This window comes from Brettanomyces bruxellensis, chromosome 8 (assembly GCF_011074885.1).
Source record: "Brettanomyces bruxellensis chromosome 8, complete sequence".
Lineage (NCBI taxonomy): Eukaryota > Fungi > Ascomycota > Pichiomycetes > Pichiales > Pichiaceae > Brettanomyces > Brettanomyces bruxellensis.
The window spans coordinates 2480792-2495369 of record NC_054689.1 but is presented as its reverse complement, the minus strand read 5'-3'; the positions used below and the strand labels follow the sequence as shown (position 1 = coordinate 2495369).

Genomic DNA, 14578 nt, shown 5'->3' with positions numbered 1-14578 from the left:
CAATACATCATACAATACATCATACAATACATCATACAATACATCATACAATACATCATACAATACATCATACAATACATCATACAATACATCATACAACTACATCAGCTCATTTTACTACTTCAATACATCTGATTACATCTCATCACCAAGTTTTGTGACCGTTATTATTTAAATCGAATATTCATTTTTCGCGCAGCAAGCATCATCTATATGACAAAAGCATCGACCAAAAAGAAACCAAGCACGCATCATAAGGTGGGCAAACGGTACCTCAAGTCACTCAACCAGCTTGAGAACATGGCTGAGGTGGAGAAGAGCGTTAGAGAGACGTTTCAAGAGGCCCAGCGAACGGTTTCGGTTCACAAAACGCAGGTTGTAATCTTGAAAACGTTGTATGAGAGAAGTCGGGAGATGGGCCAGTTAGACAAGTTTTCAGCCCTCATCTGCAGGCTGATCAACAAGACTTTGCCCCTGAAACGCAATGAGCCCGCAGCGGACCGAATTGTAAAGTTTGTTTCGTCTTTTACGACAGCAATAAACCCAAACATCAAACGTGATGGCACAGTTGAGGATTCGGATGTTATTGATTTGGAGGAAGACGAGGCATTTAGCGAGTACGTTGCAGTGGTGACATCGCACTTGATGCGAGGACTAGAGGCAGCAAACAGGAATGTCCGATACAGAGTGTGCCATTTCTTATCGCACATGATGCACAACATGCCGGCGATAGACAAGACACTGTATGAAAAGTTGGCCCGGGAGCTGGAGGCCCGGATATACGATAAAGAGCCGAGCGTGCGCATGAAGGCGGTCGCAACATTGGCATCCATGCAGAACCCGGATGGTGCAGACTGCGTCAGCGATGCTGCAAAGAAGCTTCGGGTCATCATGCAGAATGACGCCAACCCGGAGGTTAGGCGGGTTTGTATGAAGCAAATCGAGAAAAACAGGTTCACGAACCGGTACGTGTTCGAGCGGGCGCGTGATGTGAACTCGGTCAACCGGCGGTTGTTGTTTTCGCAGGTTTTGCCGCGGTTCGGCGATTTCCGGACGATCGACGCGGACGACCGTAACAGGCTCTTGAACTGGGGGCTCAAGGACAGAGACGACAATGTGCGAAAAGCTGCCGTTGGCTGGATCACCGGCAACTGGATGGCCACGTTGAAAAACGACGTTTTGGAGTTTGTCGAGAGACTCAAGGTGACAGACAACGCGGTTGCCGAAGTTGCACTCAGAGACCTACTTGAGGCCAAGCCGGGTGTTGCCAAGAAGCTCTCGTTCAACGCGGATGTGCTCAAGAGCTTGACCAGCGAGTATGCACTCTTGTACCGGGTGTTTTTCCAGTATTGCACGGATCACAATGAGCAGAATTTGCTCGATGAGAATTTCCCGGAGGCAGCGGAGTTCGCCGACACATTGCAGCTGTATTTCCGGCGGCGGAGAGAGAACCTCGTGCAGATCTCGACACATAAGCGGGAGCTGGCGGGGGATGAATGCCCAAATGTGCATGTGGTGGACCCGGAGGAGTACGATTATGTAATCAAGCAGCTTCTCACGGTTGCCTCTGGGTACGACTACCAGGACGAGTTTGGCCGCAGCAAGATGTTGACCGTTTTGCGTGCGATTCTTGCCCGGGATGGGTTGAATGCAGAGATAGTTGATGTGCTAGTTTTGTGTATCAGACGTCTTTCGATCAGCGAGCGTGATTTTTCGCAGATGATCGTGGAAATAGTGAACGACATGCGTGATGCTGCGTACGAGGAGGCGGTGAAGGGTAAGCCCGGTGTGGATGACACAATCGGATCTGGAAAGCAAGCAGTTGGCGAAAGTTTGGGGTCCAGTGATGAGGACGAAGATGAGAATGACAGCGATGAGTTTGTAGACGCAGCAACGAGCATGTCGCGGGCATCGATCCGCAATGCAAACAGAAGCAGGCAGCAGGAGCTTGCCAAAGAGACGGCTGAGGTGGGCATGCTATCTGTTGAATCGCTTGTGGACTGTCTCACGATCACAAAACGCATGCTTCAACTTGTCAGCAAGCCGCTCAAGGACAACATGTACTTGGCATCGATTCTGCAAAGTTTGGTGCGTCCGGCTTTGCAGCGGCCCGAGGTTCAGGCAAGAGTGCTTGCACTATCGTGCATGGGTCTCTGCTGCATGCTTGACCGGGATCTCGCGGTCAGAAACATGTTTTTGTGTGGTGTGTTTATCACAAAAAGCGATAACGACGATCTCATCGTTGCAGGCTTGAAAGTAATCACCGACTTGTTGGCCGTGCATGGAGTTTCCATCTTGGGCGTTGATGTTGAAGGAAGCATCGACTCCATGGCCGTTGCCAAGCTTTTCTACCGCACTTTGAGAGACAGCAGCCGGAAAACTGTCCAGGCTGTGTCTGGCGAGGCCTTGTACAAGCTCTTTCTTTCAGGTGTCATCAACGATGATGAGCTTTTTGAGACCACGCTTCTTGCGTACTTCAACCCGGCCATCAACGACAACGAGGCCTTGAAGCAGTGTCTCTCCTTCTGCATTCCCGTGTTTGCCTTTTCACACGTTTCTCACCAGGAGCAGATTGCTCGAGTTGTCGCAGACACGTTAATTCGACTCTTTGGCAGCTGGGATGACATGAAGGACCAGGCTGGCGGCCAGATGCCGTTTACTCCTCAAAATATCATCGAACAGCTTCTCTACTGGACGGATCCCTACAGAATTGTTGGCCAAGACCCGGAGGATGCGAAAAAAAGCTGCATCCAGATCGATGTCGGGTTGCAGTTGCTAAAAGTGCTCGAGCGGCTCGACAGCAGCCAAAACCAGAAATCTTGCGTGCGTGCAATCTTCTCGATGCTTCCCAAGTTGACGTTTACGGAGATGGCCGGGTTGTCCAAGTTGCAAGAGTTGCTAGCAGCTTTAGAGAGTGAGACCTTACTGCAGGGAGAAATAGAAGAGGCTTTGAAGAATTCGCACTATCGGAATGCGTTTGCTAAGCTTGAGTTGTACATAGAGGCCTGCATAGAGAAGGCAGAGGAGGATCCGGCCTTGGCAGAACATGTAAAGAGTGAAAAAGTGGTGGCCAGAGATGCAACCACGGCCGAGTCGTTTTCCGCATCGATCGACGGGGCAAACGAGTCTCCGGTTGGCCACAGCTCGTTTATTGTTGAGGAAGATGGCAAAAAGAGGAAGGCCGAGGCTGGTTTGGAGAATGATCTGCCGAAAAAGCTGAAGGTGGAAGATGAGAGCAAGGAGGAAAATAGAGAGGAGGAAAATAGAGAGGGAAAAAATAAAAAGGAAGAAAGTAGAGAGGAGGAGAATAGAGAGGAAGGAAATAGAGAGGAGGAAAATAGAGAGGAGGAAAACAGAGAGAATTACGAAATAGAGAATCCTACAGATGTAAAAGTGAAAGAAGCTGTAAGGGAAAGAAAGCAAGAAGTAAAGAAAGATGCACAGAAAAGAATGCAAAAAGTCAAGGAAGATGCACAGAAAACCATTGAGAATATTCATCAAGTAAAGATTGAGAAGGTTCAACGAATCAGCACATCCAAAAAAGCTACCAAACACTCCTCCGCTACCAGAAAGCATTCATCCAAAGTTAAAAAAGAGTTCGTTCAGCATGACTCCAGCTCTGAGTCTGATTACGGAGACGATAGTAGTATAATAATCATCAGCGATGATGAATAAGCATGAGCAATACATACTTGTTTTATAGTTAATAATACGGAAGTTTTGCAGTTATAGGATGTACTTTGGAGTGCTTACCATATTGTATATACTTTTTTTTCAATGCTTGCCATTTTTAAGACGCGCGCAGTTTTTTCATCTTGATTGTATTTTTTTTTTTTTTTTTTTTTCACTTTTTTGCTTTTCATCTATATTAGCGCCATGAAACTCCGCTTGTTGTGCAGCTACATTGTTCTCTTCTTGCACGCTACGTTTTTCCTACATTCCGCATTGTTCAAATGAAATGAAGCCTTACCTTTTTGCCCTTCTTCATTATCATGGGATCAACCGCTTTTTTCGCTTTTTATTTTATTTTTTTTTGTCTGACAGTGTTCCGGAGTCAACTCTAAATTGAGAAAATTATTCAAGAATAAATAAGAATAAAATTTTTATCCTGCTACTTATCTGTTTCTCCTGCTTATATAAAACGCTATATTTATCCTCACTAGCAGCATTTCTTATTGCTTATATTTATATCCAGATTCTTGAATTACAACTGAAAGCACGTTGAAGCCTTTAATAACAAAATGACCCTTTCATTTGCTGCTTCAAATGCCATTACTTATGTTACATACGGTGTAATGCTAATTACAGGTGTGGCAATTGCACTTTACCATGCTAAATTCAAGACAACAAAGGACTTTTTATGCTCCAACGGAACCAGAAAGGCCCTACCATTGGCACTTAATTTCATCGCAAGTGGTGAGTATTTTGTATGAATGCTGAAAAGTTGATTTATCATTAAAAGCTTATTTTTACGTCAATATGAAAGAAATCCTTACGAAAGTACTATGCAATGTTTCAGAGTTGTCTCCTCCTTCTAACAGTTAATATGAATTAAACTTATGGCGGGCAGTGAACTTATTTATAAACAGGTTTTTCCTGTTTCAGTGCTGCCCCTTACTTAACATAGCAATATTATATCGGACGGGTGCTGCTGTCATTTTTTTTTTTTTTTTTTGTTTCGACAGGGCTGAAATCATACCGTTTCACTCGATCAAGATAACACTTGCGTGAGGACTGATTAATATTGTTGAGAAAATACAGATTTTAACGACCCGGATTGGGGTTGTTATAACTGTGATTGCAACAGCTGCCAATGAAAAGCTTGAATAGGTCTGAGGTTGTTATATTGGGTAATGATATAATGCAGGCCTATTTGAAACTTGATTGGCCGGATAGTTGTTGAATACTAATGGTTTTAGCCAATAATTATTGTTAATTAATGCTTATGCTACCTAATACTGGGTATATGACTAGTGATGAACTAATCGTTAGATAACTAGTGAGTGATAATCATTAGGTTACTAGTGATTAACCCATTAGGCAACTAGTGATTAACCAATCATTAGATAACTACGCATCAACCAGCCATCAGTAACTATTAGTTATTAGCTAAAGCTACGCAGTTGCAAGATCTTCACAGTTTTCTCCCCAATCCCCCCTAATTTTTCACCTAGGAAAATCCTCGCGATTTGAAAGTTCGAAATTTTTCAAAATACTAACATTGATATATTTTAGCCATGGGTTGTGGTGTGCTTACTACGTATGCACAGGTGTCCAACATTGCGGGAATTCACGGCTTGCTCGTCTACGCCATCACTGGTGCAGTCCCAATTGTTCTATTCTCGTACTTCGGCCCCATGATCAGAAAAAGATGCCCTGACGGCTTTGTTCTTACCGAATGGTGCCGGCAGCGTTTTGGAGTCATCACCGCACTCTATCTTTCTCTTTTCACTCTCTTGACCATGTTTTTGTACATGGTGTCGGAGCTCACTGCCATTGACGAGGCCATCAACGCTTTAACCGGCTTGGATGCCACTCCTTGTGTCGTTGTTGAGTGTGTAGTGACCACAATCTACACATTTTTGGGTGGCTTCAAGGTGTCATTTGCCACGGACTCGCTTCAGGCAGGTTTCGTGATGGTGTTGCTTGTCGTTGGAGTTATCGGATACGCCACTAACGTCCACATTGACCAGAAGATTAAGCAGGAAACTGCCTCCCAGATGTTGGATGCCAACAAGTTGGGCTGGATGCTTCTCTACATTCTTTTCGTCGCCATCTTGACCAATGACGCGTTTCTCTCTGGTTTCTGGCTTCGTACTTTTGCCGCCAGGACCGACAGAGACTTACTTATTGCATGTTCGATTGCCGCATTCGTCTGTGCCTTGGTTTGCACCTTGGCCGGTCTTCCTGGCATCTATGCAGTGTGGACTGGCGTTCTAAAAGTTGGCGATGATGAAGGCTACAACGCATTCTACATTCTCTGCGCGAAAATGCCAAACTGGGTGATCGGTGTCGTGTTAATCTTCGCAGTGGCACTTTCAACGTGCACGTTTGACTCTTTGCAGAGTGCAACAACATCGTCGATTTCCAACGATCTCTTCAGAAACAAGGTTCCCATCATCTGGGCAAGAGCCATCGTGATTGTCATCATGGTTCCATCCTTGGTTGTTGCCATTAAGGCTTCTGCCAATGTGCTCCAGATCTACTTCATTGCCGATTTGGTCTCCTCGTCCATCATCCCAATCATGTTTCTTGGTCTCTGGAACAAGATGTACTTTCTCCGGGGCATCGATGTCATTGTTGGTGGACTAGGTGCACTTCTTGGTGTTTTCATCTTTGGAACAATCTACTATGGCTCTGCCGAGGAAGGTGGAAAGTTGTTGCTTGTCTGGAATGGTATCTACTCTGCCAGCGACTGGGGTGGCTTTGGTGCCTTTGTCATTGCTCCTTTTGCCGGTATTTTGCTTGGTTTCATTTCTGCCGCTGTTAGAATCAGTATTCTGTATCTTTACGCAAAGCAGACCGGAAAGCCTTTTACTGCACTTGACAAGCCTTACAAATTGGCCTTTGGTGTGGCTGTGGAGTCTGCTGAGAATGGAGATGAGGCAGATGATGATTCTGGCGAGGATGTGACCACTGAGCGGTTTGTTACTGAAGGAAAGAAGATTTCTAAGGGGAAGAGGCTTCTTGAATCTTTTATCTGATATAAATAAAAAACTGAAAGAACTGAATAATAAAGAACTGAATAAAAAATAACTGAAGTTAGATGAAAGTGGGCGTAAGAGGCGTAATAGGTTTGATAGGTGTAGTCAACGTAACATTTGTACTGAATACCAATTAGCATAAGCAGAAGGATATGAAGATACGGCTGTGCTGGTGTAAGAACTCTTGAGAGTTCACTCATGCTCGATTTATTTGGTGCTACTTTTTTCTTTTAATTTTTTTATGTTTTTGTTCCTCACTTGGTACATCGAGAAATTTCACCTCCCATTGATCACATTAAGTCATGAGATCTACACAGATATGTCATATTTTTTTATAGCACTATCACGATATCTTCATAAAATCTTATCAAGAACCCTATAGAACTATCAGAGAACATTCATAGCATTTCTAACATTCATAACATTCACAGCATTTGCAACATTTGCAGATTTCAGATTTCAGTTTCGACCCCAGCATGATCGACCTCGACAAATACATCAAACCAGGAAAAAACTACTATTTGGCACTTGGAATGGAAGGATCCGCCAACAAGCTTGGAGTAGGTGTTATCAGGCATGAAAAAGGTCCTTTGGGAGCTGAAAATAGGGCCCAGATTCTTTCAAACATCAGAAATACATACAACGCACCTCCAGGCCAAGGTTTTCTACCAAGGGACACTGCCAGGCATCACAGAAACTGGGTGGTAAGACTAGTAAAGCAGGCGATTGAGCAGGCGGGTGTGAAAGTGCAAGATCTAGACTGTTTATGCTTTACACAAGGACCAGGAATGGGTGCACCACTTCAAAGTGTGGTTATTGCCGCTAGAACCCTCAGCCAGCTATGGAATGTGCCATTGGTGGGTGTGAACCACTGCATAGGGCATATTGAGATGGGTAGAGAAATCACGGGGGCACAGAATCCCGTTGTTTTGTACGTGAGTGGAGGAAATACACAGATCATTGCCTATTCAAGGCAAAGATACCGGATTTTCGGCGAGACACTCGACATTGCAATTGGAAACTGCTTGGATAGGTTTGCGCGCACGTTGCACATCTCTAATGACCCATCTCCGGGCTTCAATATCGAGCAGCTAGCCAAAAAGGGAAAGCATCTCGTAGAACTTCCTTACACCGTTAAGGGAATGGATTTGAGCATGAGCGGGATTCTAGAGTATGTGGACAGCTTGGCTCACGACCTTTTTGCCGGAAAGAGGACTAAACACCTTGTGGACGAAGATGATGGCGAGCCAATCACGGTTGAGGATTTGTGCTTCTCCTTGCAAGAGAATCTATTTTCGATGCTTGTTGAAATAACGGAGAGAGCTATGGCACACGTGAATTCCAACCAGGTGCTTATAGTGGGAGGTGTGGGGTGCAATAAGCGGCTTCAGGAGATGATGGGTGTGATGGCCAGTGATAGAAATGGCTCTATATTTGCTACTGATGAGAGATTTTGCATTGATAATGGAATCATGATTGCTCATGCCGGTTTACTTGCTTATCGGGTTGGTCATAGGACCACTTTAGAGGATAGTGTGTGTCGCCAGAAATTCCGTACTGACGATGTGTTTGTGAAATGGCGGGATGATTGATTTTGTGTATTAAAGATGATGATAGAGTATTTGATCAGTGTAATTGTAATTTATCTTAGAATATTTCCCCACATTTGCATACTTTTTTACTCCTTTTTTCACTCTTCACTTTTTTTTCATTTCCTTTTTTCATCCTTTTTTCGTCCTAATTAACGTGTCAATCCTTTTTCGTTGTGTATTTTTTCACCGTGCATTTTTTTTTGTATTTTTTTGTTATCACGGTTCGCGTACTTCTTATCTTTTTCCCATCTCTTCCTTCATCTTAGGTTGTCTATTGAATTGGAGTCTTCTTTATTCAGCTATAAGCATTATGAGCATAGACCGTATAGAAAAAGCAGGGCTGAAGATCCAGAGTCTCGAATTCAAATCGCCCGGGATTTTCACCAACTCACTTCTTAAAAATGTCGTAACTACACATATAATACGAGATATAGAACCTACAGAAGTACCATTTGTCAAAGGCAAAACAGCAGCTGAAGTTGATAATGACACGCCTGAAAATGCCGCCCTATTGGAGAGCCTGGTATGTCCCACGGCCGGCCAATCAGGTGTGTCTGAGAGCAGGAGACACTTGTTACATGAAAAAGTTGGAATTTGGTGGAAACTTTCGAGACTTTTGGGTAAAGATCTTGAGTTACTCGATAGTCCACCACCTGGATATCCACAGGATGATGATCCCAAAGAGCTAATACGGTGTATTGATGAGCTTGAAGATCGAATAAAGCGACTTTTAGATGTGTCAAAGCCTGATGAAAGGATGTGCGGGCATATTGATGATCAGATGGCCAAGGCACGTCAATTGCAAAAGGAGATATGTGATTTGGAGAATGTTGTGAATGCCGACAGGGCGGAATTAAGGAGGTTGACGATATCGGAATGAAGCAAGAACGATTGACTTGCCTATGAGAGAAGGATTACGGCATGTGTCATTTAACGGCATAGAATATGGGTGAAGACATGACGAAAAATAGATAGAAGAAATGTATAATAAACAGAAGGAATGTATAATAGAATAATGGATATGGATAGAATAAATAGAATAAGTGTGGATGGGATAAATATGGATGGAATAAGTATGGATGGAATAAATAGAATACATATGAATATAATGAATATGGATAGAATAAATATGGATAAAATAAATACATATGGAATGAATATAATGAATATGGATAGAATAAATATGGATAGAATAAATATGGATAAAATAAATACATATGGAATGAATATAATGAATATGGATAGAATAAATATGGATAGAATAAATATGGATAGAATAAATATGGATAAAATAAATACATATGGAATGAATATAGAGAAGTATGGATAAGAATTATGGGTAAATCCGTTGCCCTGATATTAAAAGGGAATGAAAAAAAAACTATTGTAAATTCATTATTGAGGCGAGGTGAAACATTTCGGAATTCGCCCCAGTCCCTTTGGCATCTTGTGACGTCTTAAAAAATTAGAGTGCATCACAATAGTTTTTGCCCGGTTTTGGATCATCAACCCTTCTATGCATCCAGTAAGGTACCAGGCGAGCCAATCAGAACACCGACAATAAACACTGAGCCGATGACTGAGGAGAGGTCGCAGGATAAGAGCTCAGAATCATCGAATGTGGAAAAACAAGGTGGGTTGGCTACAAAAGTGGTTGCTACAGCTTCCACATTAATGGGACCTCGGCTCAAAGGGCTGCCGGCAGTATTTCGGAACCAGATGTTTCAGAAGGCGATCAACAATGCATTGGGAGATGAGCAAAGGAATGAGAAGCTGCTGAAAAAGCGTGGAGGAGAGATCAGAGTTGAGATGCTAACAAAGCAGCTTAGGCAGGAGAGAAAGCTGCGAGGCAAGGCATGGAAAAGGAAGGATTTTGATGTTTTATCGGACGAGATGCTCCAGGCGATCCCGGGTGAGGAAGTAGGTGAAGACATGAGTGTTGAAAATGAGAAAGGAGATGTGAGTAACAGTGATAAAAGCAACAATACCAACAGTAGCAGGAGCAGCAGTAACAACGACAACGACAGGGAGAGTGCATTTTCGCTTTTCCAAGGTTTTACGGCCACTATTCCGGGAGTTGACGATGAGCTTGAGCAGATAAAGCAGGGATCATCTCGATTACTCGAGTTTGATGCAGGAAACGGCAGCCTGGTGACAAACGGGCCGCTCAAATTGGGCAGCATGCTTCCACCAAACGTGACAGAGTACAAGATCCGGCATTCCGGGAGCCGAAAACAGCTCAAGGGCTTCAAAGAGGATATAAACTACCGGTTGGATCTCTTGGAAATACGCAAGGGACTCTCTGCCAACGAGATAGACGAGATCGATTCGAAGATTGATTGCTTGTACAAGCAGCGGAAGCTTGTTTTTGACCGTATATCGTCTTTCGAGAGGGGCCAGAGCTATCTTGAAGACCAGCTTTCGGCAATAGAGGCACGTTTGCAGGCTGCTGCGGTAGAGAGAACCGAAAGTGGAAGTGCGTCTGACGATAATGCGGATGATTCTGGTAGCGGTATTAGATTGAGCAATGCTGCATCAAAACTAAGCAATAACACATCAAAACTAGGCAATGCCACATCAAATTTAAGCAATAACACATCAAAATTAAGCAATGCTACACAATCAAGCTATCGTGCTACAGCTAACGGAAACGTTGCTGGAATGAGCAGGGTGTCTTTGAGCAACAACAGCAGTGATAAAAGCCCACCTGGCTTTTTTGACGCCGAGGAAATTGCCCCCTCCCAGATTCGAAAGCACAAACCAACCCTGCAAAAGTACTTCAAGCCAGGGGAGAGGATCAGCAGCTTCAAAGCGCATGATGACTCGGTCACGTGTCTCCTTTTCGATGAGCCGTTTGGGAAACTCGTGACTGCGTCACGTGACAGCACGGTCAAAGTATGGAATTTGTCATCGGAGAAGTGCATCGGCCAACTTAAAGGCCACCTGACCAGCGTGCACAGCCTGGCTCTGGATGGCGGGGTGGTGGCTACCGGGTCGATCGATGCGACGGTCAAGCTGTGGGACCTGACCCAGGCGGGCAACCCGTGTCTCATGAAAAGTTTGGATGGGCACGTGGACGAGGTGACGGCCCTCGGGATGTCGTCTGGCGTTTTGGTGAGTGGGTCTGCGGATAAAACGATCAGGCAATGGGACGTGCGGACGGGTAGATGCGTCGCGACTATCGACGTGGTCTGGGCGGTGAACAGTCGACGCGACGATTCCCGGATTCTTGACACGAGTTTCAGTTTTTCCAGACCCGGCAATCTGGCAAGGATGCCTGCCATGGCAACGGGCTGGGATCAGTCCCAGTATCCATTCACTGCTGCATTGCAATGCTTCGATGCAGCCTTGGCATCCGGCGGTTCCGACGGAATCGTCCGGCTTTGGGATTTGAGGACCGGCGAGGTGGTGCGGCAACTTTTGGGCCACACGGGACCAATCACAAGCCTTCAATTTGATGACACGTGTCTTGTGACCGGGTCTGCAGACAGTACTGTTCGGATTTGGGATCTTCGCACTGGGAAAATCATCGACTCCTTTTCCTACGATTCGCCAATCACAAGTCTCCAGTTCGACTACAGCAAGGTTGTGTGCACGAATGGCTGCAATACGGTCAAAATATATGACCGGATAACTGGCCAACATCGTGAGTGTGGTCCCGGTTTGGAGAATACTGCATCCTCAATCATCAACTTTGCCAGATACAGCCAGGGGTATCTGGTTGAGGGCCGGCGGGACGGAACCGTCGGTATCTGGGCCATCTAGCCGCAGCTAGCTGTATATATGGGGCCCGTCCAACTTTTATTTATTGCATTCTGGTATTCACACATGTATAATGCAGAATTAATTCACTTCCAAGAAGGGTGTATGGTCGACGCGTCGATCGACGCGCCTGCCTCAGTAGAATTGGGGGATATGGGGAGGGCATTTTGGGGCTGGAAGGGGGCAAAAAGGGTGGTATTTGTGGTGTAAGGAAAGTAGTGTGAAGTGTGAAGTATGTAGTGTGAAGTGTGAAGTAGGTGAAGTAGGTGAAGCAAATAATGTAGATTATGCAGCTAATAAATATAAGATGTAGGATACAGGTGGAAAATGCGCGGAGGTGAAAAAAAAATTTAATTCTAGAATACCAGGCAAAGTCGCGGCGAGATGAGTTTTTCACCTTTTACCATGTTCAAAGAAGCACAGTTAAGCCTTTGTCAGACAACACCTCTTGAGTAGATAAGTAATATTTGCGGTATTTACAACATTTACAGTATTTACGGCATTTACAGCATCCACAACCCAGAATGTCGTACGGAGGACAAACACCAACAGTTGTGGTTCTCAAAGAAGGAACAGACACCTCCCAAGGAAGAGGACAAATACTTTCGAATATAGATGCATGTCTCGCAATTCAGGACACTCTAAAGCCGACGCTCGGCCCGTTCGGTTCGGATGTGTTGCTGGTGAGCAACGGCAAAACAACCATTACAAACGATGGTGCGACGATTCTCCATCTTTTGGACGTGATCCACCCAGCCGCGAAAATTTTGGTGGATGTGTCGAAATCTCAAGATGCAGAAGTTGGAGACGGCACAACGTCGGTTACATTGTTGTCGGCGGAGTTCATGAAGGAGGCCCGGCAGTTTGTGGAGGAGGGGATGTCGTCAAATGTGATTATCAAGGGTTACAGGAAGGCATGTGAGTTGGCCTGCAAACGCATCAAAGAGATTGAAATCGAGCTTAAGAAGGGAGGCAGCAAGGAGGAAGGCGACCCGGAGTTCCGGGCGTTGTTGAAGAAGTGTGCAAAAACAGCAATGTCGTCAAAGTTGATCCAAGCGAACTCTGAGTTTTTCGCAGAGATGGTGGTGGAGGCTGTGCAGTGTCTTGATCCGGAGGAATTGGACGAGACGATGATCGGAGTGAAGAAGATTGCCGGCGGATCGCTGGAGGAGTCGCGTCTCGTGAAGGGCGTGTCGTTTAAAAAGACATTTTCGTATGCTGGGTTCGAGCAGCAGCCGAAAAAGATCGTGAATGCGAAGATATTGTGCCTTAACGTTGAACTCGAGCTCAAGGCAGAGAAAGACAACGCAGAGGTGAGGATAACCAAAGTGAGCGAGTACCAGGCGATCGTGGATGCCGAGTGGAAGCTCATCCTGCAGAAGTTGGACGCAATTGTGGCAACTGGTGCCACCGTTGTGCTTTCGAAGCTTCCAATTGGAGATTTGGCCACGCAGTACTTTGCGGACCGCGGCATCTTCTGTGCGGGCAGAGTTGCGTCGGACGACCTGGAGCGGACGGTTGCAGCAGTTGGTGGATCCGTGCAATCGACATGTTCTGATTTGACGCCGGAAAACTTGGGAAAATGCGGTTTATTCGAGGAGATCCAGATCGGCAAGGAGAGGTACAACGTGTTTGAGCAGTGCCCCGAGGCCCAGACGTGTACTCTTCTGCTCCGGGGAGGTGCAGATCAGGTGATTGCAGAGGTGGAGAGATCGCTCCATGATGCAATCATGATTGTCAAGAGAGCAATCCAGGATAACTACATTGTGGCGGGTGGAGGTGCCATCGAGATGGAGCTCAGCAAGTATCTCCGGGAGTACTCGAGGCAGATTGCCGGCAAGCAGCAGCTGATCATTGCAGCCTATGCCAAGGCTCTTGAGATCATTCCACGCCAGCTTTGTGAGAATGCTGGGCTGGACGGTACCGGTTTGATCAACAAGCTCCGTTCTCTACACTCGAGAGGCCAGATCTGGTATGGTCTTGATTTTGCACACGAGTCCGTTGCCAACAACCTCGAGACTTTTGTCTGGGAGCCTGCTTTGACAAAAATCAATGCTCTCCAGAGTGCCACTGAGGCAGCATCCTTGGTTTTGGGTGTTGATGAGACTGTCAAGAGCCAGCCGAACCAGAATACTGTTGGCAGCCAGCCGGTGCCTCCACCAAGCGGCAGGGGAAGAGGTATGCCTGCTGGAATGCCTCCCACGCAGATGCATATGAGTTGATGGGGAGAGATGGGGCAGAGACAGGAAATAATGCATGACAATTGCTGGTGATGGAATATGTGCTGCATTGACATGATAGTATGGTGCTGAAGTGAATGGTGATACATACATAGTAATAGTGCTAAGACAAAACGGATTAGTAGTTGCAGAGAAGATACCTCTGAGGAATAATACTAGTAGAGTAATGTTAAAGTATGGGTTTACCCAGATTCTGCTGTGTAACATATACTACAAGAAGCAGTAATTAGATGTAGTTGAGGTAGCTGGAATAGCTGGCATAGCTGAAATAACTGGAATA

At 45.4% G+C, this 14578-nt stretch overlaps 7 protein-coding genes across 7 annotated transcripts; all 7 read left to right on the top strand.

Moving 5' to 3' along the window:
• Positions 1 to 213: 213 nt before the first annotated feature.
• Positions 214 to 3675, top strand: BRETT_001305 (uncharacterized protein; the record flags this gene model as incomplete). The annotated part of the gene is made up of 1 exon (XM_041279859.1): positions 214 to 3675. The coding sequence occupies one exon, from the start codon at positions 214 to 216 to the stop codon at positions 3673 to 3675; it is 3462 nt and encodes a 1153-aa protein (XP_041138073.1).
• Positions 3676 to 4241: 566 nt separating this feature from the next.
• On the top strand, positions 4242 to 4985 carry BRETT_001304 (uncharacterized protein; the record flags this gene model as incomplete). The annotated part of the gene is made up of 3 exons (XM_041279858.1): positions 4242 to 4420; positions 4487 to 4500; positions 4975 to 4985. 3 exons carry the CDS (start codon positions 4242 to 4244, stop codon positions 4983 to 4985), a joined length of 204 nt encoding a protein of 67 aa, XP_041138072.1.
• Positions 4986 to 5237: 252 nt separating this feature from the next.
• BRETT_001303 (uncharacterized protein) lies at positions 5238 to 6704 on the top strand (the record flags this gene model as incomplete). The annotated part of the gene is made up of 1 exon (XM_041279857.1): positions 5238 to 6704. One exon carries the CDS (start codon positions 5238 to 5240, stop codon positions 6702 to 6704), a length of 1467 nt encoding a protein of 488 aa, XP_041138071.1.
• A 476-nt stretch (positions 6705 to 7180) lies between these two features.
• On the top strand, positions 7181 to 8296 carry KAE1 (putative tRNA threonylcarbamoyladenosine biosynthesis protein kae1; the record flags this gene model as incomplete). Its single annotated transcript, XM_041279856.1, has 1 exon — positions 7181 to 8296. One exon carries the CDS (start codon positions 7181 to 7183, stop codon positions 8294 to 8296), a length of 1116 nt encoding a protein of 371 aa, XP_041138070.1.
• Positions 8297 to 8606: 310 nt separating this feature from the next.
• BRETT_001301 (uncharacterized protein) lies at positions 8607 to 9176 on the top strand (the record flags this gene model as incomplete). The annotated part of the gene is made up of 1 exon (XM_041279855.1): positions 8607 to 9176. One exon carries the CDS (start codon positions 8607 to 8609, stop codon positions 9174 to 9176), a length of 570 nt encoding a protein of 189 aa, XP_041138069.1.
• Positions 9177 to 9871: 695 nt separating this feature from the next.
• BRETT_001300 (uncharacterized protein) lies at positions 9872 to 12061 on the top strand (the record flags this gene model as incomplete). The annotated part of the gene is made up of 1 exon (XM_041279854.1): positions 9872 to 12061. One exon carries the CDS (start codon positions 9872 to 9874, stop codon positions 12059 to 12061), a length of 2190 nt encoding a protein of 729 aa, XP_041138068.1.
• A 521-nt stretch (positions 12062 to 12582) lies between these two features.
• On the top strand, positions 12583 to 14280 carry CCT7 (T-complex protein 1 subunit eta; the record flags this gene model as incomplete). The annotated part of the gene is made up of 1 exon (XM_041279853.1): positions 12583 to 14280. One exon carries the CDS (start codon positions 12583 to 12585, stop codon positions 14278 to 14280), a length of 1698 nt encoding a protein of 565 aa, XP_041138067.1.
• Positions 14281 to 14578: the final 298 nt, after the last annotated feature.